The 24,841-nt window shown below is 44.1% G+C and overlaps 1 protein-coding gene across 2 annotated transcripts in view; it reads left to right on the top strand.

The window, feature by feature from the left end:
* ntn1b (netrin 1b) overlaps nucleotides 1-24,268 on the top strand; it is a 38,047-nt gene extending 13,779 nt beyond the window's left edge. For both annotated transcript variants that reach the window (XM_026360716.1, XM_026360724.1), the window contains exons 3-7: nucleotides 5,461-5,649; nucleotides 10,747-10,896; nucleotides 12,513-12,566; nucleotides 15,512-15,586; nucleotides 21,725-24,268. In XM_026360716.1, coding sequence (XP_026216501.1) covers nucleotides 5,461-5,649; nucleotides 10,747-10,896; nucleotides 12,513-12,566; nucleotides 15,512-15,586; nucleotides 21,725-22,044 — 788 coding nt within the window. In that variant the 3' untranslated portion in view covers nucleotides 22,045-24,268. The remainder of the gene's footprint in view (nucleotides 1-5,460; nucleotides 5,650-10,746; nucleotides 10,897-12,512; nucleotides 12,567-15,511; nucleotides 15,587-21,724) is intronic.
* The last annotated feature ends 573 nt before the right edge of the window (nucleotides 24,269-24,841 follow it).

Below are 24,841 nucleotides of genomic sequence, written 5' to 3'. Positions count from 1 at the left end.
AATGTGAGCTGTGCAGCCTGGGAAACATTTGGAAAACCATATTCTGTGTTTCCAACCAAAATGTTGATTATTAAAACCCACAGGGAAATTCCTGAGGCGGTCAGACGCAGCTCCAGATGTCCCCGTTAGAGGTGACGGGTTTCTAGAGATCTCGGTGATCGAGTTAAGTAAAAGCTCTGGAAGGAAAAGAGGTGTCGTTAAAAACTAAAGCACCTCAGTCCTAAACCAGTGCTGGAATAATACTCAGGCTACTATTTGTCCTTTGAGAAGATCATAGCACCTGCACCAGGTGGATGGAGGGTCAACAGATTTCTACAGCGCCGTGTTCAGACGTGTTCAGTGAGGCGGCTTAAACTCAATTCATTAACTCAGCTTAAACCTTCTCATGTCTTATCTGATCTCAGGACACTAAGTGCTCTCTTGTGCAGTTTGACAGCTCCTCAGAGGTGAAAGGTGAGCGGAGTGACGGGTCATTATGTTCCTGTGTGTGCTGCCGCTGCTGCAGAGCAGACGCAGCTCATCACAGATGTGTTGCTGCCAAATTGTCCATGATGGCATCATTAGAGTGATAACATCTGTCCGAGCAGCACCGGGCAGACGCTGCTCTGCTGCTCGTCACATCAGGTCTGAAGTGACGCCAGTAGAGCTCTTGTCACTTCTGCTCTGCTGTCACAGACTGAAGAAGATTCATGAGTAGGACGTTCGGAGGTTTCCACAAGAAAAAACTGTATCACCATTATTACTAAAGTGGACCTGTGGTTGTTTTCACACGGAAACATGAGAAGGGAACGTGAAGGAGGCTGCAGACGAATGAATGTGGCAACCTGAGCGTCCAACGCCTCCACCCAACCTGAAATAAATAAGAGTTCTATGGAAGTGAGTAGAATTCAGATTTTACTCTTTCAGTGGAGAACTTTCATCTTCCTGGTCACTTCAGTTCACTATGGTCCAACTGTTTTAGAATCAGATAGCTATTAAATTAACTTTGTTGTTGTACTAGTTAAGTTGCTTTAACCTGTTGACCGACCGTCGGAGTAAAGGTTGGTCTTCTGTGGGATGCAGTGAAGTCCACGTTGCTTCTGTTCTTCCATGAGCCTCCGAGGGATCCAGCTTCGCGTGTTTTCATTCGAGCAGCAGCTTTTTAACATTACCTCACCTATTTGATGTTGTCCTTGGTTGGCGCCTGGTTTTCTGTTCATGTCCCTGAAGGACAACAGAAGAACTCTGAAGTCAATTGTGCCATAAATGTCCACAAAACTCAGGCATCAGCCCCATTCAGCACCGAGGCAGGTGCAGCAAGTGAAACCAGAACCTCCTGCCTCTAATATGTGTCTCATTAAAACCACGTTGGACAAACTGTTTCACATTAGTTTGCTGTTTCTTCCTTGACTTGATCAAAGAGGCACATTTAAAAATCATCCTCACATTGTTTGGATGTGTGATTTGTTTATGTGGCACCAGGGCGACAGAGGTCATCACAGGGACCTGCAGATGTTCTTTCTTTGCCTCCAATGAAATCTTTAAAAGCAGCAGAGAGAAGGATTCATCATGTGCAGAGCTTGTTGCAGAACAAGTCGTCTGCTGTCGTCCGTCAAAATCACAGCTGCTGCAGTGACGCGTGATCGAATTATTTATTGTAGGAAGTCGGCCTGGAAGCAGCTGAGGGTGACGGATCGCTGCACTTGCTTTTTATGTTTCTGCTTCACCGAGTCAAATGTGCTTCATCAGAGAAATTCCACGAATGCTGTGCAGCCGCAGCGTCTGTTTCTTAGAGGCTTCAGTAGCGATTAGTCTCAGTTGTGGAGCCGTGGCTGCTGACACCTTTACCATGAAGCTGTTTTTATGACCATGATTTATTAAACCCTCAAAGCAAAAAATCTATTTCTGTGAGGATTAAACTGTAATATTGTTCTATTTATTTTTATGATACATGATCATTGATGTCTTTATAATGTTAGAAAGTGACTGAATCCCTTTCTGATTCACTGCCTCATTAGTGACACAGTAACCAAGACATTTAGACTCAAGTTTTAAATTACAGCACAAACCACAGTCAGATTATATCATATATACACAGACTGTAAGTCTAACTGGATTCCTTTACCAGGACAATGTTGACCTTTGAGATGGATCTAGGTTCACGTCCTGTTTTGTTACCAGCTGATCACTATTAAAGTTCACTACTTTCAGGACAGAGCATTGAAAACAGGTTGGAAAACCATACATCACCTCTTTTAGAGAGTAAATACCTACAAACTACTGGCACTGGATTTTCCCAACTGTGTTAGATAAAATAAAATCATATATGCACCTCATGAGTAGTAATGAACTCTTACGATGCTTCAGACTTCACCCACATGTGGAGAACATGTGTTATGCAAGTATTGTATAATCTCTATCTATACAGCTTCAAGCTGAGAGCTTAGAATCAAGTAGATTCGATGGAACTTCATCAGTGTATGTGAGAGCGGAGTGAGCGTGAGGTGAAAAACTCAAACAGCAAATACATTTATCTTCTAAACCAACTGGTGTCATGAAAATATGGTGCTGTGATCTGCAAACGGCCGAGTGTTGTCTTTTCCTGCAATCACAGGCCGTGACGAGACATGAATCCTGTTTGACTTGGACCATGTCATCGTGATTTGAGTGAGTGTACAGGATTATACACAGTGAGAGAATAATTGGTCCTGAATAAACAACAACTGTGCTGGAATTCCATTTTCGTCCGTCTCCAGAGGAGCGGTGCATTCTTTTCAGTGCAGATCACACACACAACATGCCTCACGTCTGTATAGGTCTGTCTGTTCTGTATAGTCTGAAATGTATGGTTCAACATCTGACACCTGTTGACAGTGTGGCTTAAATTCCTGCTGCTGCAGCCCAGAGTTCTTCAAACCGTCCATAACGGAATTTCATTAGAGATCATCACGGACAGCCGTTTGATTGTTTCTGAAGTGTCCTCTCCTCTGCAGACGGAGCGAAAAACCGCCTCCACAAAGCTGTGGGATGCGTAATTTCCATCCAATATGCACAACCCACCATGAGCGCTTCCTTCACCGAGCCCGATGGATGGCACTTGAACAGAAATAGATTGGAACAGCGTAGCTTTGAGTAGGTCCTCGAAAGCAAATGAAGGCAAAGCCAGAAAAGACATCTTGCCGCTCTGGATGTCCAGTGAAACATCACAGTAGGCAGCTGGTTCACAGCAACTGTTGTATATACTGTGGAACCGTGTAATGTTAAAGAGGAACTGTTTTTTTGTTTCTCTATTGCACAAGTGCAAAGTGCACAGACTGTGGAGCCAAATGTGAACCATATGTTACGTCCAACAAGTCCTGAACACCCGAACACACTGTTGGTCCTTCCATACGACCCATGTGAAAGTCCCAAACTCCTCCTGACAAACGTTTTTAGGTTGAAAGACTCGAATCAAACATAGCTGGACAGTGTGTTACTAAAGATGATGAAGTGACAGGACGTCTGATTGCTGCAGGTCTGTAGCTCAGCTTGTGTCTGTCGTGTTTTACTGACACTCTCTTCCTCTAAACATGAATTATCAGCACTCGAGCGTTTGTCACTGCTGGACGACTACAGCAGAGACTGTGTGAGCAGAGCGGGATGTGTGGATGAGATAACACAGGGCTCATTAGAAGGGCCCGAGGACAGCTGTGCAGTTAAAACCTATTCATCGTGTGACACCTTCACACACGTGACAAAGGATATTTTTACCTGGGAGGGTGGGGGTTCAAAAAATGTGGGTCGAGAGTTGTCATCAGTCCAATGAAAACTGATACTGACTTACTCCAAATGCCTGTTGAATCTCTAAATTAGAACTAATGTTCTTCTTAACGTCTAACACGTCTTTCTGAGTGGAACAATCATCCAATCGAACGTGTTCCTGGAGTCATGCTGCCGCGCTACAAACACAAGTTTGTACAATAAAACCAGCATCTGCTTTCTTAAGCTCTGAGAACTAAGAGCATTCCCCTTCATATACATGAAAGAAGCCCCCCCCCACACATCCCTTAAGTGGAGATAACATCTGGGATAAGAAGGCAGTAAAGAAAGGGAGGCGGGAGCGTGAGTGTGGACTGGATCAGCCCTGGGACTGAAGTGTGGGAGATAAGTCTGTGACAGCTGCCGAACTGTGTGTGGGGCCAGTGTGAGTTTTACACTTCACTCGTACAGTTTGAGAGTTGGGACCTGGTTTTAGGGTTCAGGGTAGAGAGTTGTCCTCACATAGATCGAGGTATAAGCATGAGTTAGTGCCCCCCCCCATTAAGAAGGAGTGCTTCTGAATCCCAACCACCTGCCGCCTCTGCTCCCTTGTGGCAGGTGTGTGTTGGTTTGTACGTGATGCAGACGGCTGATGAATGTGGAGCATGTGTGACAGTCTTATCGCCTGCATCTCACTGTAATAACGTTAAGATGGAGAGATTACTGAAGTGAGAGGTAGTGAGAGGAAGTGAGTGCTGCTCATTCAACATAAAACAGAACAACAGTGACCTGAAAACAGCAGCAGCAGAAGTAAACAAAGCAAAACACAGGTCGAAATGGAAGTACGTGTTTAAAGAAATAAAAGTCTTAACTTAAAGGGGTCATAGTCTGGAAACCATTTCTTACCTGTTTACACCCGGACTATTAGCTAGGTCGTTGCTGAAGGACGGTGCTCTTCTAAGCCTTCCTGTTGGCCTAGTTTGGCCAACTGGACAGGTACATATGTGACAGTGACACTTCTGACACTTGGTTTCGATGTTCCCCACTATCTCAGTGCTGCTTAGTCAGTAATGTTATCCTGGAAATTAGAGGTACAGTCATATTTCTAACAGGCTGCAGGTTGATTTACTGAGCATGACTCTGATGAGTCGATCAAATCCACCTGAGAATCATCTGAGCGTGAGCTTTAGTGGACAAAACACAAAGGAACATTTAATGTGGCCTGTTGGAACAATCAGGAATTAATAAATACACAACTTGAATGTTTGAATTGAATGATTTTTAACACGCTAACAAACTGCTGGCAGTGCATTGAGGAATGTGAACCTCAAGTTCAGGATTAACGAGAGAAAATAGCAATGACAATAAATCACTGAGCAGCAGCTTCTCAGATGTGTGGGAGAGCGGAAGAAAGTTGTCCTGTGTGACATTACCCGGGGTCAGAGGTTAAATTCACAAGCAGGTGGCCAAAAAGAGAGCCGGAACCAGGACCCAGCCACCATCTGTTTTAATAACCCGTTGCTTTAATAAGACAAACTCACACCACGAGAGGAGTGAACGCTTTTTTTTGTGCGTTTGGCTCCAAACACAGCTGCAAACTGGAAGGTCTGTAAACACTGTGTCGAGTGCGTCGCTGTCACGTAACAAGCTCATATTTCTAGAATGTCATCTTTTCAGGAGCTACAGCAGTAACACAGTGATCCGAGTTGTACTCAGTGCCTGTGTTTGTGTGTCTCTGCTCAGCCTGCCACTGTAACCTGCACGCCCGTCGCTGCCGCTTCAACATGGAGCTCTACAAGCTGTCGGGCCGGAGAAGTGGAGGAGTCTGTCTCAACTGTCGTCACAACACCGCAGGACGCCACTGTCACTACTGCAAGGAGGGTTACTACAGGGACTTGAGCAAGTCCATCTCTCACCGCAGAGCATGCAAAGGTAACTTTACACATCTGCAGTTTTAAAACAGCCCTGGTGAGGATATTTATTCCTACCATCGTACGTACAGTCGCCTCTTAAAGCTGTTTAGGACACATCAGACAACACAGAACATCACAGCTCCTCTCATGTCATTCCACTCTGTGCAGGAGGAGGAGATAAAGGTGTTGCTGTAGTCCAGGTGGGAACAGTACTCACGATGCACAGACACATGATCAGGTTGTTAAATCTTGTGGACTGTGCACTTAGTTCTGATGGGTTCTCTGTAAATCAGGAGAATTGACCCTGCTGCTGCAGAACCAGCCTCCTCCACGCTGCACTGATGAGCTAAATGTTCGTCTTGGTCCAGATCATCTCTCATCCTCTCTGCTGATGAGAGCTTTGGCCTGTTGCTCCAAACACCAGAGGTTTATTTCTTTTTTTACTGGATCAGCTGTGTTTGTGCGGTGCCTCGGACGGTTTCACGTCTTTCTCTTGTTAGATCTCTGGTTTTCAAATGCAGTCACACTCTTGTCAGTCCCATGTTCCAGTACGTCCACAAAGGGTTTTATATTCTGTGTTGTTTAACATACGAAGCATCAAATAGAAGCTGAATTTCTGAACTTTATCTTCACCTCGTTTGGACTGTGTGCAACCTCCAAACCAGCAGATCTTGAACATTTTATTATTGTAATAGTTTCAGATTTCCTTTGAGCAACTCTAGAGAAAATGATTCTTAATTATTATATTTAGTGATTACTGTTACTGACTGCTGGGAAAACATCAAAACTAGGTCCAACAGTGTCATATAATCATACATAATTGCAGCTGATATCATCTCCACTGATTTTCCATTAAGCTTTGGCCTGTGTGGTGAAACAGATGTTAAAGTTAATCCGATGTGACAAAGGTCATTAGTCCTTTTTTCTTTTTGTTAAACCATCGTCACCGTGTAAAGAAAACACAGTGTGATGATGCTGCAGCTGTAAAAATGAAGCCTGGTGCTGGGGTTGTGCTCACCGTGCTCTGTTTCACTCTTCAGGTATTAAAGGAATTTTTTTAAAAAGTTCAGAGTGAAGCGCCAGCCTGTCTCGGTGTCAGAGAACTGACCCGTGCGGGTCCCAGACTGTATGAGGTCCTCTGTGGATCCCTGACAAGACAAACAGAACAGAGCTGATTGTTCCTGTCCCAGGTGTGAGCACATCTGTCAGGTTTGAGTCCAAGCTGCCGGGGATTAATGTGAGGGGAGAAAAAAGCCGAGCGCCTTCTGTCTCGAGGCTCCTCGGAAACATGAAGTGCACACGTCTCTGTCCTGTTTCCAGGACAATAAGGAAGAGTTGAGATCACCTTCATTTAGTTTGTGTAATTTCTAGTAAAATGTAAATGAGTTAATGTTGAACTGAAGTTTTCCAGATGCTTCTGTAAAGGTAACCTGTGGTTCACCTGGTGGGAATCCCACGTAAAAACACACCTGCTTACACTTTACAACATTAAACTTAGTTTACCTCCATGCACTTACACTTTAACGATACATGTTTAATTTATGCTAATTAAAATATATTTAAGTGCACTTGACTGTATCATATCAAGTTCAGTTGCACCTAAATCTCTTTTATACTGCTCAGTACTTTTTCAAATGTGCTTCGTATAAACCTAAATATGAATCCACTTTTAAAGATTATTCACAAAATGTCCTCACTAAAATATCATTTCTATGAGTTTTTCAGTAAAGTAATTTTTAAAAGTTTAATAAAATAAATCTATTTACTATAATTAAAAACAGTAAAAGAGCGTTTTACTGTAATATAATTGACTCATTCACACCTATATACTGTTAATCTAACAATGACTTCAAGTATTTCTAAAAGTTTGATAGAAGTAAATTTAACAGCAGAGTGTGAAGGTATTGTACTAATGAACCATACATTATTAACTGTTGGGTACTAATGTACTATTTATCTATAGTTTTTTTTCAGTGTACTATATATGAGTACAGTAAAGTACAGTTTAAGTTAAGTTACTTCTTATAAGTAAATACTGGAGAGGGAGAACAAGAAAATTCCAACGGTCTAAATTTGCACTTCCTGACATTAAAGTACACTTTAGAAGTACTTCATATGGTTTTTACTAGTTCTTCTTGATCTCTGTGTGTTTCTGTGTGAAGCCTCTTTTCTCTGATTTAGTTTGTTTAGAGGAGAAATGAACAAAAGCTTTTCACATGCAGCTCGTTTTCCTCCTGCATGCTGCTTCCAAACGAAGTCGTTCTACATCCTACCACATACTGCAGTAATGACAAATGAGTGACTCTGGGCTGATGCACATACTGTGGTCTGCAGCCACATCCACCAGTGAGCAGCGATTGGCTGCTGAGCCTGTCGTTGGTCCACCGCTGGCTGTTTAAACACAGGAAACAGCAACATGAGATTTCCTACTTCCTGCCACAACAGTCCTCCCCCTTCATTGACACTGAGCGACGGAGGCGACAGAGAGAGAGCTTCGGTTTACTGCTGGACTCCAGCTTCATCATCTGCACACATTCTTTGCATTTCTCTGTGCCAGGGCTGGTTCTCACTTCGCTTAGTGTTGTAGCAACATCCGTAGATCTCTGCAGAGCCTTTCCAAACAGCTGGAGCAGTAACCCCAACACTTCAGGCCCCCTCTCTCCGTCTCTCCACACACCCAGATCAGCGCTCTGGGATCAAACCCAAACAGCCTGATTGCTGCTTTTCTGCTCAGGTGACAAAAACAGGGCGAAGTGACATCAGTTACAGTCTGTATTTATTGTTCAAATCAGCCAACCATCTCACTCTGCTGGAGCTGGACAGGAAACACAGCCAGGAGGAAGTCTGCTTTCATTCTCAGTTCCTTAACCCCCTCCCTGCCCAACATCTCAACTCAACATCGACCCAACGATTTGCTGAAACGTTGGAGGTTCCATCTAAAATGTGTCCGTCTCCTGTGGATCTGAGGAATTCCTCGTGTTTTATTTCCCAGATTAACAACTTCACCCCTCATCAAGCGCAGTGGAAACATGGAGAGGTGAAGCTGGTTCACTGCACTGCACACCCCTTAAAAACCATTCAGCTGCTGTACAGACCCCCCCACACTCAACTGCATGTTGAAAGTTCCTGCTGTAGCGCCCCCTGTAGGCCTGAGGCTTTTCACTGTGGGGTGTGTCCATCATGAAATATAAGAAAAGTTAAATTTTAATAACAAAACAATAAAATCAGGTTGTTGATAATTATAAGCTGTGTTATTTATTCAGTTTCCCTTTTATTTAAAGAATATGGTGCTGATCAGTAGTAGAAGTACTCAGGTGTAGTACAAATATTAACTTAATGTAGAAGTACTATGCTACAAATAAAACTCAAGTTCTAATAAAAGTTCAGTCAAATTATTATTTGAGTAAAAGTTTTACCATCAACATTAAGTTGTACCTAATACCAAAAGTAAAAGTAGTGTAAAGTAATGTACTGGATTATTAAATTATACTGTAAACATAGCTGCATCACTTTAATGATGCAGCTGGTAAAGATAAAGGGAAATTTAATATCTTTATTATTACACCTTAGTTAAACTTGTAATAATATATAATGTGTGTTAGTTTGTTTTGTATCACTGATCTGATTCTGCAGTAACTGCAGCTGTAAAATGTAGTGGAGTAAAACTGTACTATTAAATGGAAATAACAGATGGACCAAAGTACATTAAGATTGTACTTATTATAGTTACTTCCCACCTCTGGACCACACAACCATGGAAAGATTTGCACACACCCAGTGATGTGACGGAGGTCTCTGAGGTCAAGTCATCCCATTCAGAACTCCCTTCTAATTGTTCATAATTTAATGAAGCAAGTAACAAACGTTTTATTTTTCTGTTCTCCCACATCAAGTTGTATCTGGTGTATTTCTTTCTTTCTTTCTTTCTTTATTTCACTCTTTTTACCTTCTTTTATTGTTTTGTATTGATTCTATTTAATTCTCTTTTCTTTGGTTGTATGTTCTGTGGTGTTAATCTACTTATGAATAAGGTTTTTTATTATAATCAGCAGCAGCATTTTATTCCTGATTTTACTAATAGGGTTTTTTTTATCTGAATGATCATCTAAAACATTTTGTGAAATAAGTTTATTAATTATGATTCGTGATTGAGTTTTCCAGAGCGTCTCTCTCATCCTCTTCTTGAATTAATGTACTGACACCACTGCTGCTGAATTCTCAGAGGAAATGAACCGAATCCCTAAAAATTCCCCGTCTGATTTGATTCTAACAGATACACTTGGCAGAAGCTTTTATGATTCAAATCAAGTGGAACAAAAACAAGTTTTAAAAAAACCTTTTAATAAGCATCTCGTTATGTTCGTGAAGCTTCATAAATTCCAGCTAAAAGCAAATCCAACCTCCACTGGACCACTTCAAGCAGATTTCAGATGACTCTGCTGGTACATATAACACATGCAGGGCTAATAGGGACGCTGGGCCTCCACTTCAAACATTGGCTTTATGGTAAATGTTTGGCAGAGCACACACACACACACACACTCAGAGAAGAAACTTCTCACATTTAAACGTGCGATCCTCCCAACTAACAGCTTACACACACTTTGAAGTGCGTTCCACTCGTCCGTTAATGGGAAACATTATTCAGGCAGCATTTGCAGGGAACTCTTTGCCAAAAAGCTTTACATTGGAAACTCGGTCTGAAGAGCTCACAGCTCTGCAGACGACACTGCACACATACATACATACTGTAATGAAACTCACAGAAAGACCCTGAAACTCCACCATTAATCAAGATCTTTGCTCTTCCAGAGACTTAATGAAGAGTCAGTTATGGGTGGAGGGTACGTGTAATTTGATTGAGGTTTTATGCTGGTGTAAGGCCCAGTTCTCCATCTGTGATGGTCTGGAAAGGAACCCAGCCTGCTCTAATGCGAGTGATTTCTCACTAGTGCTAAGACGACTTGTTATTGGATGGAATATGTAGCGTCAGCAGAGGAGCAGCCAGAGACTCGCTGTAGTCATGTGAAAGCTGATATTTGTTTTGTAATGGTTCTAGTTTCGTCAGTCTAATTCACAAGTTGGTTGAACTTATGTTCTTGTGCTTCCTCCACAGCGTGCGACTGCCATCCGGTCGGAGCAGCAGGGAAGACGTGCAACCAGACAACAGGTCAATGCCCCTGTAAGGACGGAGTCACGGGAATCACCTGTAACCGCTGTGCAAAGGGCTACCAGCAGAGCCGCTCCCCCATCGCTCCCTGCATCAGTAAGGCCGGCCTCATTTTGGAGAATACCAATCCCTGTTAGCAGCCGGTGTCGGGCGAGCTAGAGAGCAGCCGTAGATGACTCCACTGACAATCAGCATCAGTAACATGTTAGTCACAGGAGGCCAGTTCTTGAGGAAGACAGTGAACCCCAACGTGCTCCTGTGTGTGTTGCTATAGTGCATCCAGGAAGTAGTCACTGTAGTTTGAGAGGTAGAAACGGCCCAGAAATAGGTGCCAAGCATCATACTCAATGTGCCTCAACCCTAACTGATCAAAGACTGAAGGTGAATACCTGTGTTTGTAATTCTCAAAGATTTCAAACTAACATCTATCAGTTTGACATTATGGGAAGTTTTTTGTAGAATTGTGAGGAAAATAATGAATTGAATCCATTTTGGAAAATGTTCAACACTGTGAAAACTGCCTGGATGCACTGTGTGTGTATAACGTAGCTCTGTCAGGCCTCTTCAAGCTGCTTTACCAACTCTCTTGTTGGTTGATATTACTAAGACGACATATTCAGGGTCTGATTCTGTCAGTTCTACACACAAACACAAACTTTAGCTACTTTTAAATCCTGTTGTGACCAAACCTGCAGCCAAGTTGGTTTCCCAAACCCTGAAGTCCAGGTTTCGATACTCAGGCTCCATATTACACAGATAAGAAATCCAAACCAGTACCACAGAAGAAGACGACAGGACGTACTTACGTATGAATTCACGGCTCATCGTCTGTTTTATACCTGTGTTCCATGATGTTGGAAAAACATTTGGCTGTTTAAAGCACAGCCTGGATAAACAGACCATTAGTGTTCGCCTACCGTGGCCCTGTGTGCCTTCAACACTGTTAACAGTCCATCTCACAATAAATCCCCAGAACGAGTCCGAGGGAATGACGGCTGATACGTTTATTGGCTGTATCAGCTGCCTGCACAATCCAGGCCTACGGCTATAAACGCCAGCTCCTCACAGAAACAGAGACGAGCGAGTAGCATCAGGCATGGCCAGATAAGATAAGAGGGATGTCTGGGAGGCCGTGCACATACACCGACTATTGTCCACGGTGTGAGTGAGCTGGACATGTCTGATAAAGTCGTGTGTGGATTCATTTGGCCAAAACGGAAACAATAATTTATAGCTGTGAACCTGGAGCTGAATTTCTTTCATTGAGTTTGAAAGTAACAAACGTGGAGTAAAAGTTGGAGGAAATAGGGTTCTGGAGGAGAATATAATCTCGTATACTTTCTGAGATAATGTCTTTTGGTTTTAATGGTGCGTTATAAAATGTTTGTGATATGAAACTTCCTGCCAGCTCCGACTTTAACAAGAGCAGCGGCCTTGGCTCTCTGTTCCTACTACATACCGCAATCAGGAGGGAGCAGGACATTAATGGGAAACTCACTTTCCCACTACACTTGTCAGAGTGAGCTGTTATTAACAGGGCGTCCAGTTAAATCAAAGAGTTTCTCATGAGCTCTGGGGTCAGATTCTGCTCACCGAGGAGGAAACTGAGCTCCTTTCCTCTCCTCACAGGTGTAAACTCCACATACAGTCAGTTACGTTCAGTTTTCATCACAGTAGGAAATAAAATATGCATCTGTTCCTCTTTGTCACAGAGATCCCTGTTGCCTCTCCGACAGCGACTTACACCAACTATGAGGAGCCGACAGGTGAGGAACACACGACAACACGTTATTCCACCTGCACATTGATCTTTTTAAGCATGCGTTGTTCCTCTGTCATAAGTGAATTTCTCCACATGCGTGTTTTTCCTTCCACTCCTCAGTCAGTGAGGTTCGACTGACACTGATGTAAACTCCAGATATTTTACCAGTGCTCCCTGTGGCCCCGTTACCCGTATTCCCAGCCTGCCCAGCCGCCTCCCCTGGGTTTCAGCCCTAATCTGATTACATGCTTCATTTGCACCAGTTTGTATTTCAATCAAGACTGAGCTCGGCCTGACTCTATTGTTCGTGTGCCCTGTCGAGGGTCTCCGTGTCAGGCTGCTGACACTGGGCGACGTGTCACCGAGCTGCAGAGCTGCAGGTTCGATGCTGTTTACAGGTTCTGTCTCTGAATCACAGAAATGGAACTTGTCCAGGAGCAAACGGGCTGTAAACGTTGTTACCTCAGAGTTTAGAAATGAGAAGCAGCTTTAATGGCTGCATGTGTTTGTGCATATAAAGACTCTTTAGTGGCGCGCACACACACACACACACACACACACACACACACAATGACAAAGCTACATAAGTCACCATGAACATAAAACTATCAGGTACAAGAAGTAAAAAATACTGCAGTACAAATAGTAACTTCAAGACAAGTGAACACGTATGTACATATACAGTGTGTACATGTACACATAACGACAGTGATGTAAATAAAGTACAAATATTTGCTGAAGTGGACACTACATTAATAGCTACTAGTTAATTTACAGATTAATGACACAAAACATCAATTATGATGAATTAACATAGTTTTATAAACTATTTTTTTATCTCTGGTGGAGAGAAATAGAAGTGATGAACACATGAATGCTTCAGTGATTCATATTTTTTACTGTTTGTACTTTAACTTAAAAACGTATACAATGCAGGATTTTTACTGCAACAGAGTATTTTTACACTGTGGATTGAACAAATGCAGATGTTTAATATTATAAATATGTTACTGCACAACGCACGATTAGAACTTAAAGAACTGGACATTTTAGTGGAAGTCAGTGTTGGACAGTAACTGAGTAATTTAAGTACAAGTATTTCTGCCACTTCATAATTTCACTTTCAGAGTCACTGCACCATTACTACTACTATTTATTTTCCTACTCTATAGACTAGTTACTACAACTACTACTACTCTAATGCATCAAATTGGATTACAACAGTATTATCACATTCATTGTTAATAAATAATAATTAATTATTTACTACTAAAAAAGAACTTTTACTTTTGATATTTTTGGATCTAAGATATTTTGAATGCAGCACCTTCACTTGAGTAGTTCTACACGTGGTACTGCTCCTTTAGTTAGAGATCAGAGTACTTCTGACACATCACGGTATGAACTGTACATCAGCTTCTGTTTTGTGTGAGTAGGCTGAGTCACTTCTGATCATCGATCAGAGTCTGACGACTGTGGCGCCACTGACTTCACCGAGCTTTGTTGCGAGTCCCACTTCCTGCTGCAGCGACAGCCGAGGCTGTGAGGAGTTTGGACTCCTGTCAGAAACTGCACACAGACACCGCCCTCCAAATTAGGAGCAGTGTGGTCCCCGGGGGCCCCGCAGAATGAACGTGGCACTGCTGCGGGGGCGCACAAAGGGGGCGTTTGTCCTCGCAGCAGGAGATTGGACCTTAATGAGAGCTCTGGGTGTAATGCCCCACTGCGGTGATCGCGCTAAGGGGCTAATGGGCAACGTCTGCTAGCAAAGAGAGGTATGATGAAGGCCCCCAGGGGCCAGAGGAAGATAAAGAGCCCCCCCGCCCTCACCACTTCATTTACATGGAAATGAGGCGTGCTCGATATGGACTCGTCAAATTCATTTACTTTGGGATTTCCTCTTTTCTTATTTCTGCCGCCACTGCAGAAAGCAGCCAGGCATTCCAGCAGAAACGCTTTCTCCACATACATGAATTCGATCCTCATCCCAAGTCCCAAACCGCTCTCTCGCTTTTTTTTTTTTTTTTTTCTGAGAGGGAGGAGAGGGGCGTTTTTTTCTTCCCCCATCATTACCCAGGCAACCTCATTCACACGGAGCATAATGGGGAAGAAAGGGGAAGACTGGACAGAGGGCTGGAAGAAATAATGAAGTTTGTCCATATTCAGGCAAGCTGAAAGGTCCCCTCTCTCTCAACTGCCCCCTCCTTTCTCTTCACACTGCCCAGCCCAGCTTTCCCACCCCCCCAGAAAAGAGCACAAGGCTTATTGCTCTGGGAGAGGCGGAGTGGGAGGGGGGCGACACTCAGAGATGATCTGGTTCCAATTTGTGTCAGTCAGTAGAAAGTGGAGGGAACAAATGATTTCAATTTTCAATTTGGCCTCCGTTGCCCCCACCAGCTCCCTCGGTACAAAAGGTACCTGGCTCGGTGACAGGCGATAGCAGCGGCCATCGATAACGCCCTCGAGACATTAATCACACGTCTGAGAGCTTCACAGGACATTTAGCCTCAGCTGGTCTTAGTCACTTCCTCGCCTCATGCGGCCAAATGCTGCTAAAGGTCTCGGCTAATTTTTGGTAGGTCACAAGCTAATTTCCCCTCATGACCTTCCTTTGGGCGGGGGTGACCTCCGCGGCTCTCAGAGCTTACCCAATGCATGCCAGGACACTGACGAGGGAGCAGGCCGGAGTGGGATAGCTGGGAGGAGTGTGGTAGGAGCGTGTTGACAGACACAGGAGGATCTGTGTGAGCTTTAATCCGCTTCACAGTGGCTCCATGAAGGCATCTCTAACACCCCAGGGGCACGAACAGAGTGACGCAAGGGACCACATTCAGTGGGGGCCTGAACTCATGAAACTGAAACTTTATTTATGCTTCATTTTATTCGTTGCAGGTTGAAATTTGCTGCCTGACTTTAACTCTTTGTTTCCCCCCATCTCTCTTTCTCCAGATTGTGAATCTCACTGTAAAGCTTCCAAGGGAAAGATGAAGATCACCATGAAGAAGTACTGTAAAAAAGACTACGGTGAGTGAGTCCGGTGACGAGCTGCCACACATCAGCCAGCAGTCGGGAGGTCAGGAGGTCAGACGTCTCGCTTAATTAGATGATGAGCAGAGCCAGCACACACGCTGATGCTGCTCTTTGCATTTCAGTGATGGTTAGTTCGACAGGTCGTGTTCACTGATACAGGTTCAAATAGGACACAGCTCATATAAAAGGTAAAACAAAGCACGATGCCTCCTTTTATTTACAGTACTTAGATTCTGACAGCTGGTGAAATCCGTGTTGTGTAAGAACGCGGCACCTCCTTGTTCTGCACCCTTCTCCTGATCAGCAGCATATTAACCTGTGCACAGGCTGCAGGTGTATGTCTGCGTTTCCTCGCTCGGGCCTCGTCAGACTGAGGCATTTGGCAAAAGTATCAGGTATTTTAGAACAAATCCCAAACTGATAACAGAAGCCAAAACACACAGTAACCGCGTCACGTTGTTCACGATTCCTCAGAACAAGTGGTGCAGCTGAAATACATTCAACAATGAGGCGCCAGGGTGAATAAATATTATATTACAGGGTCTGAAATGATGAATTTAAAAATGTTGTCAAACTCATCAACGACTTGGAGCAGGAAGGAAAATGTGAAGATTAATGATACAGGTGCAGTGTCTGTGATTCACAAACGGGAGGATAAAACAGACGCAGGGGGAGAATCCCACTGTGTGGCTCACGTAGCAAGGTCCAGTCTACTTTCTGGATTTTATGAACCATGAATCACTGCAATATCATGTTTTATCTGCTCTCATTGGATCCACATCTGTACAGCACAGAGACACAGGATAAAACCTTCAGACTGGATGTTCTCTCCTCGTGTGAGCATCAACTATAAAGACACTCGGCTTCTTTAATCCTGAGCTGAACACGAATCAGTAGAAACGTCGTTAAAAACATTTGAATGATTCAGATTCCACTGCGTCTGTTGTTCATCGCACAACCCTTCAGCAGAGATAATTTAAAACTTGTCTGTCATTCAGAATCAGCAGCAGCAGCTTCAGATACTTTAAACTGCGTCCAACTCGATATATTTAAGTCGCCCTCACAGTTGCATTGACAGTAATTCAGTCCATTTGCTGTATTTTGCGAGGAGGCCAAACAGCGTCATTATTCATATTTCCGTTGCCTTAAATCTTAATCACCAGAGCTGACACAGGCCCCGCGTCTATAAATCAGGGAGGCAGGTTCCTGTTGGTTTTCTCTGAAGTTCCTGTCTGGAAGCAGATGATCCTGGCAGCGTGGCAGACATCATTGCTTAGCATTCCCTACGCCCAACGTCTAATTCATTTCTCAGGCCTGTCGCCTTGTTTTTCTGGGGTTCTTTAAGGACCACAACCCCCATGTGTGAGCGCCGATGCACTCGGCCCCCAGGGGTCACGGGAAGGGTCCCTCTGTTTAAACACAGTTGTGCTCCTCTGCCGGCACCGAGCATTCCTCGGGGCACCAATAGGTGGTAAATTAGGCAGACGGTGACGGATTGCCACCCCGGAGAGAAAGAAATATGTTTTGTTTATTCAATTTTTGTTTTTCATCACCGCCGTAGCTACGGAGACGGTGGACACAAAGGGATTATATCCTCGCCTGACACCCTCCTCTGCACACACGTACCCTCCCTCTCCCTGCCACCAGGAAGACAATGAATCAAAGGGCCGCGTGTTTACCGACGTTCCGGGATAGTGCTCAAAGGCAGGGCCCCCGGCCTCCCCGGCCACCCTTCTGTGCTCACCCAAGGGTAGCAGGTCCCTGATCATTCTCGCAGCTGATAACCAGAAGGGACAGAGGCCCCAGTGTGGTAATTAAGCAGGCTCTAATTTCATTAGCCCTCGCTTGTTGGTGGCATGCAGTGTCAAGCCGCAGCACACCGCCCAAAGGAGATAAACTCAGTGGGAAGTTTGGCTGCGACCCGGTTGGCAGCCATTGTGCGAGAGCGGGATCATCTCACACTTCTCTCTCCCCGTCTGGCTCACCAAACACTGCTCACTGTTTTGTAATAGATTGTTTGACCCTGCGCTCCCATGCTCTGGTGTCTATTTAGCTCACACCAAGCGACAGAAGGTGTGTGCGGATTTGTGTTTAAATACACTGCACCGACTGAGAACGTACTTGAGAGAGAAAGAGAAGCCGACACAGAGGCCGGGCCTGGACGCTGTAACCGAGTCTCCTCGGCCTCGAGAGGAGAGAGCTACCTCTGCCGAATTCTCACGCTGAGCGAGTTGGATGAGGCTCTGGGAGCAGAACCCGGACAGCTCATGAGGTCGGAAACACATCCCGATTCTCCTGGAACTTTTTCTGTGGCTGGGAAGACAAATAGTGGCCCCTCCTTGGACCCCCTCCTCACACACCCTTTATGTGTGTGGATGAAGGAGAGGGCTGCGATGAATGGCAGGGCTGTGAGAGCTCGCTCTACTCAGCCCAACAAACCTTCTTTCTTCTGAAATTGTGTGTGTGCAATTTGGTCACAGCGCACCGACACACACACTCAAACACCCCACACCGACACACACACACACACACACTCAAACACCCCACACCGACACACACACTGAAACACCCCACACCGACACACCCACACTGAAACACCCCACACCGACACACACACTCAAACACCCCACACCGACACACACACTCAAACACCCCACACCGACACACACACACACACTCAAACACCCCACACCGACACACACACTGAAACACCCCACACCGACACACCCACACTGAAACACCCCACACCGACACACACACTCAAACACCCCACACGACACACACACACTCAAACACCCCCACCGACACACACACTCAACACCCCACACCGACCACACACACTCAAACACCCCACACCGACACACCCACACTCAAACACCCCACACCGACACACACACACTCAAACACCCCACACCGACACACACACTCAAACACCCCACACCGACACACACACACTCAAACACCCCACACCGACACACACACACTCAAACACCCCACACCGACACACCCACACTCAAACACCCCACACCGACACACACACTCAAACACCCCACACCGACACACCCACACTCAAACACCCCACACCGACACACACACTCAAACACCCCACACCGACACACACACTCAAACACCCCACACCCCACACCGACACACACACTCAAACACCCCACACCGACACACACACACTCAAACACCCCACACCGACACACACACTCAAACACCCCACCCCGACACACACACTCAAACACCCCACACCCCACACCGACACACACTCAAACACCCACACCACACCCCACACCGACACACACACACTCAAACACCCCACACCGACACACCCACACTCAAACACCCCACACCGACACACACACACTCAAACACCCCACACCGACACACACACTCAAACACCCCACACCGACACACACACTCAAACACCCCACACCGACACACACACTCATACACCCCACACCGACACACACACTGAAACACCCCACACCGCGCACCGACACACACACTCAAACACCCCACACCGACACACACACTCAAACACCCCACACCGACACACACTGAAACACCCCACACCGACACACACACTCAAACACCCCACACCGACACACACACACTCAAACACCCCACACCGACACACACACACTGAAACACCCCACACCGACACACACACTCACAAACACCCCACACCGACACACACACTCAAACCCCCCACACCGACACACACACTCAAACACCCCACACCACACACACACTCAAACACCCCACACCGACACACACACTGAAAACCCCACACCGACACACACACTCAACAACACCCCACACCGACACACACACACTGAAACAAACACCCCACACCGACACACACACACTGAAAACACCCCACACCGACACACACACTCAAACACCCACACCGACACACACACTCAAACACCCCACACCGACACACACACTCAAACACCCCACACCGACACACACACTCAAACACCCCACACCGACACACACACTGAAACACCCCACACCGACACACACACTCAAACACCCCACACCGACACACCGACACACACTCAAACACCCCACACCGACACACACACTCAAACACCCCACACCGACACACACACTCAAACACCCCACACCGACACACACACACTCAAACACCCCACACCGACACACACACTCAAACACCCCACACCGACACACACACACTCAAACACCCCACACCGACACACACACTCAAACACCCCACACCGACACACACACACTCAAACACCCCACACCGACACACACACACTGAAACACCCCACACCGACACACACACTCAAACACCCCACACCGACACACACACTCAAACACCCCACACCGACACACACACTCCAAACACCCCACACCGACACACACACTCAAACACCCCACACCGACACACACACACTGAAACACCCCACACCGACACACACACACTCAAACACCCCACACCGACACACACACTCAAACACCCCACACCGACACACACACTCAAACACCCCACTCCTGTGGTTCTCTTCATTCTTGGCAGTTATCAGGAACAAATGATGAACACAGAAAGTGATAATGTGCAATCAGAAAAGACCAACACTGATCAATCAGGATAAAATAACAGAGAAAACACAGTTTTCATGTTATTATTACATCATTACATCAAACTTTCATGTCTTGCAATGTTAAAATCAAACACATTATCTAAGTATGTACATGAGAATTTCAGTTCAGTTCAGTTCACATCTTTATTTGCCTACAGGATAATTGTTCATTACAGACACAAAGACGCTCAAAGTGTGTTGTGTGCAGTTAAAAAATGATTAAAACCATAGGAAACACAGCAGTTTAGTACTAGTAGGTACTAGAATGAACTTCCACTTTACTTTTCACACATGGGATCAATGAAAACCAAACCTGTGCCTCTGACCTCTTGAGTGTTTCACGTCATCTAATCCAATTGTCTCCAGATTAAATGAATTCTCACACACTCACACCTTGATGGCACAGCCCTGTCTGAAACCACTTCAAGCACAGATTAGCTCCGATGCTGTTAAGCTGTTCACCTCTTGCTGCAATCAGTGTGATGAAGTAATAGCTTCTTCGTCAGGGGAGCTTTACTTCATGTCTTCAAGTGGTTTTCCAATAGTTACCAGGTTGGATTACACCTGAAAATCCAAAGCAGATGGCTGAAGGAAAAGTTCCTCGGCTCTTCGTGAGGAAGTGTCCGTTGTGTCCGTATAGGGTCTGCTGTGGCAACTGTTGCTGTAATAGGGCGTATTCTCAGGAACACAACAAGGAAAGGTCATAGGTCAGACATGAGGGAGGCACCCTTGACACGCAGCAAACTCAGCACTTTCTAGGTCGCGTTTAAACAGCCGCTTTTATTGGACATTATATACAATGCTGTATAAAAGTGTTGGCATGTGTCCGAGGCCGCAGACGACGCCAACACTTTTTAAAGATGCTGTTTTAATTTGTCAGTGGTTCCCAACCTTTGATGTGTCACCACCGATGATGTTAAGTGCTCTTACCAACAGTATGTTCCACATGTGCATTTGAATTGGAAATGAATGTTATTTAACACTATGAATGATATAAAAGTAGATACTATTACTGTATTTCACTACAGTCACTGAGAGTTGGAAAAACGTTAAAGGTTTCAGTCTTTATTCGTTACTTTCAGATATTTCAATCAGCTCCTTTAACTACCTGCTTTTAATTAAATTTCAACTCTTATCCACTATTTCAACAGCTTATCTGTTATTTGAAGTAAAGTATTTCAACCTTGTACCTGTTACTTCTAGCATCATATACTTCTAACTTGCTAACAGTTTCAAATGTTATATCCATAACTTAGTATTTTAGTGGTTATTCTTCTTTTATATACATTTCCACAGTTTATTTGTGGCTACATTGCTCCAACTCTTAACCTTAACTAAATACTTTGTTTACTTATTCATCATCAGCACCATGTGATGTTCAGATGTTAATTGGTTAATTGATTCTCAGGTGTACAAAGGGATACAGATGTCCAACTGGAAATCACAGGTTTATTAAATGGCCTTCTTCTCCTGTTGGTGACTTAAACTCTGCTTTTTGTGTCTCCTCCATTAGCTGTCCAAGTGCACGTTCTAAAAGGAGACAAAGCAGGCGAGTGGTGGAAGTTCACCGTCAACATCATTTCTGTCTACAAACAAGGTGAGCACCGCATTCGCCGTGGGGACCAGCTGCTGTGGGTGCGCGCAAAGGACGTGGCCTGCAAGTGCCCTAAGATCAAGCCTGGGAGGAAGTACCTGCTCCTGGGTACAGACGACGACTCCCCCGGACAGAGTGGTGTGGTGGCAGACAAAGGAAGCCTCCTCATCCCGTGGAAGGACCTGTGGGGCCGCCGACTAAGGAAGTTCCAACAGCGTGATAAGAGGGGAAAATGCTAAAAGTAGCCGGAGAGGAGAGAGAAAGAGAGAGATGGGGGGAGAGATGGAGGCAAAAAGAACGTCTCTGCTGGGATGAATAGAAGGAGAAGGAGAGGATAAATAAAACAACTAACTGGAAGAATAAAAGCTAGAGACGGAGGTGAGAAGTAGGAGAGGTGGAGGAAGGACTGAGTGCTGCTGCTCTGAGTTGGAGCGAAGAGATTAGTGTTTTTAGGAACTTTTGTGAAGGAGCTCATTCAACAGTTGTTCTGTTTGTCGTTCAAGGTTTGTTTCGTTGTGTAATTGCAGAGTTTGCACCTAAAGTTACAGATAAGTCGCATCACGACTGTTCCACCCATGATGTCCTCATGCATCTACTGTTTGCATCTGTAATACATCTACCCTTTTGTATTTTCAGAGGATCTATTTCCACTGTACTGTGTAAAGCAGTGAAAAGAAGCGTTACTGCATGGCATTGAGGGACTCCACTCATGTATGATAAGTTGCTCTTGCAACCTGCCAAACGTTGGAGAAACTTTTCCAGCAGCTGAAAGTGAAAAATTGTGAAATAGTTCATATCTGTGGTTACAGAGTGCCATTATTGCCTGAGAGCTCCCTGCTCATATGTGAGTGTTACCTCATCATTGTGGGAACAAAACGCCATAATGATCCTCTCCTCGTTCTGTATAATGATCTCGTTACACGCTCAGCGCTTATCAGTGTATCAGCAGTACGATGTGGTTGTGACCTCTGCGATGTAAAGTAACCAGACGTGCATTCATAGACATTACGTTTTAGTAGAAGATGCCGTAGCATCAACTAGCTGTAGAGTAGACCTGTCAACCATGCACTTATTATTACTAGATGTTTTTAGAACATATTAGATATGTTCACAAACAGTTTTAGAATCCAAAAAAAAAAGAAAAACATCCCCTAATGTCCTATTTTATGATGCAAAAACAGCCGGATAATTCAAACCTTACTACGATGCAGATGACTGATGTTCCTGATCTGACGTTACCACCCATATTGAAACGTGTCAGACCTACAGATGAGTCAGAATTTGGTTTATTCTCTATTGAATAACTAAATTTACAGTAAGTTGAATACCCCATGAACCTGAGAGAGAACAGATGAAGTCTGGCTTTGTTAAATATCTACCTATCAAACAAACCTCATACTTTACCACTGACGTCCTGCATGCTCGCTATTACTGTAGCTGACTGATGGCTAACAATGATTGTGAATTATGTACACATTTAATTTGTATACAGTATTCAGTGTTGTGGGAAAATAACCTGTGGAGTGATGAGATATCACACGTTTATTGTGTCAAAAGTTTGTCACCTCAAAGCGACTTTTTGAGGACTGGATTTCACTTGGTACTCGACAAAAAGGCGTTGTCTAAGTTTGTCTACTTGTTATATAGCTGTATAGTATTACTGTTTGTTTTTTTATTATTATTAAACATTAACTAAATCTATCAAACGCTAGAAGCTCAAATAAATGGAAAGAAAATCAATGAATGTCAGACAGACTTCTCATGTTTACCTGCACCCGGAGGATCACAAACACATACAGCACATTAACACGTACAAGGAGCCACACCCAGCACTCACGTTAATACACGGGTATGTTTCCATACTCTGTGCATCATACTGTGTGTGTCTGAAAGTTACTATGTGCTAATAAAGTCTCTGCCAACACATCTGTACCGACACATTTCCACTTGTTTTGCAGGCGTTTGCAGAAAGGTACTCTTGACCAGACTTCTGCTCCCCACACATATTATACCTGGTTCATTATCTGCTCATGTTTATACATTGGCTTGTAAATGTTGTTTTGTAGTGTCCATTGCAAATGGTTGTGTAATGTCTTGTAATACTAATATATTATGTTTATCACAAATGAATATATTTAATGACACATGAAAGAAACAATGTGGCTTTTGTGGTTTTTATTTTGGTCTTTTTGTTTTTTACTTTTTTCCATTGAATTGTAGACAGCTGTAATGAGTGTTTGGCTATTGAGCAGCCTGATAGAACTGAAAATTAATTCACCTGAAATAAAGCTGTGTTAAAAAAAAGGTCCTAACTGGAATGAATTTGGAATTCTGTGTAATCACAAAGTGTCATTATTGTTTTCTGTACAGCACAAATGCATTTAAACATCTCCTCGTTCAGTGTGTTTCAGTACTTTAATGTGTCCTGTTTCACATATTTTCTATTGTGCAAAGGAGCATCACAAGATATAAACACTTTACTAATATCTGAAACAATCCATGTTTGTATTTTTGCATGAAAAATAATTATAGATTAAAAATAGTTGCAAATTCAATTTCTTCCTTTATAACAAAGCTTCATATTTTAGAAGCTTGTTTTATGATATGTGCAAACACAGACTGAGACGAACTTCTCTTATTACAGTGTAAGTACAGAGTCTGAGAGCTGAAAGTAATTTTTCACTTCAAATATAATGTTACAGCATGTTACTGAGTTGTTTCACTGTGAAAACCTGACACGAGCCTGTTGGTCTCTGTATTTATATCATATTTTCATAAGTATTTTATTATATTAAACAGATTACATCAGCAGCTCAGAGGTTTAAGAAACATTTCTACTCTGCAACATGTAAAAATAATGGAACAACGTGGAAAGAAGGAATCGAACAGTCAAGTTATGGATTTTTCATTAACTCAGGTACAGATGTACATGTTAATAAGTACATAAACCTTTTATGGTTTTCTCAGTTTTTAATGAGAAAGTATAAATGCAGTATAATAGGTAGTAAAAGAGAAACCTTTCATTTCTTATACGGA

Source organism: Anabas testudineus, chromosome 8, assembly GCF_900324465.2.
Source record: "Anabas testudineus chromosome 8, fAnaTes1.2, whole genome shotgun sequence".
NCBI classification, from domain to species: Eukaryota; Metazoa; Chordata; class Actinopteri; order Anabantiformes; family Anabantidae; genus Anabas; species Anabas testudineus.
The sequence above is the reverse complement of the archived record's forward strand: the minus strand, read 5'-3'. Positions and strand labels throughout refer to the sequence as shown.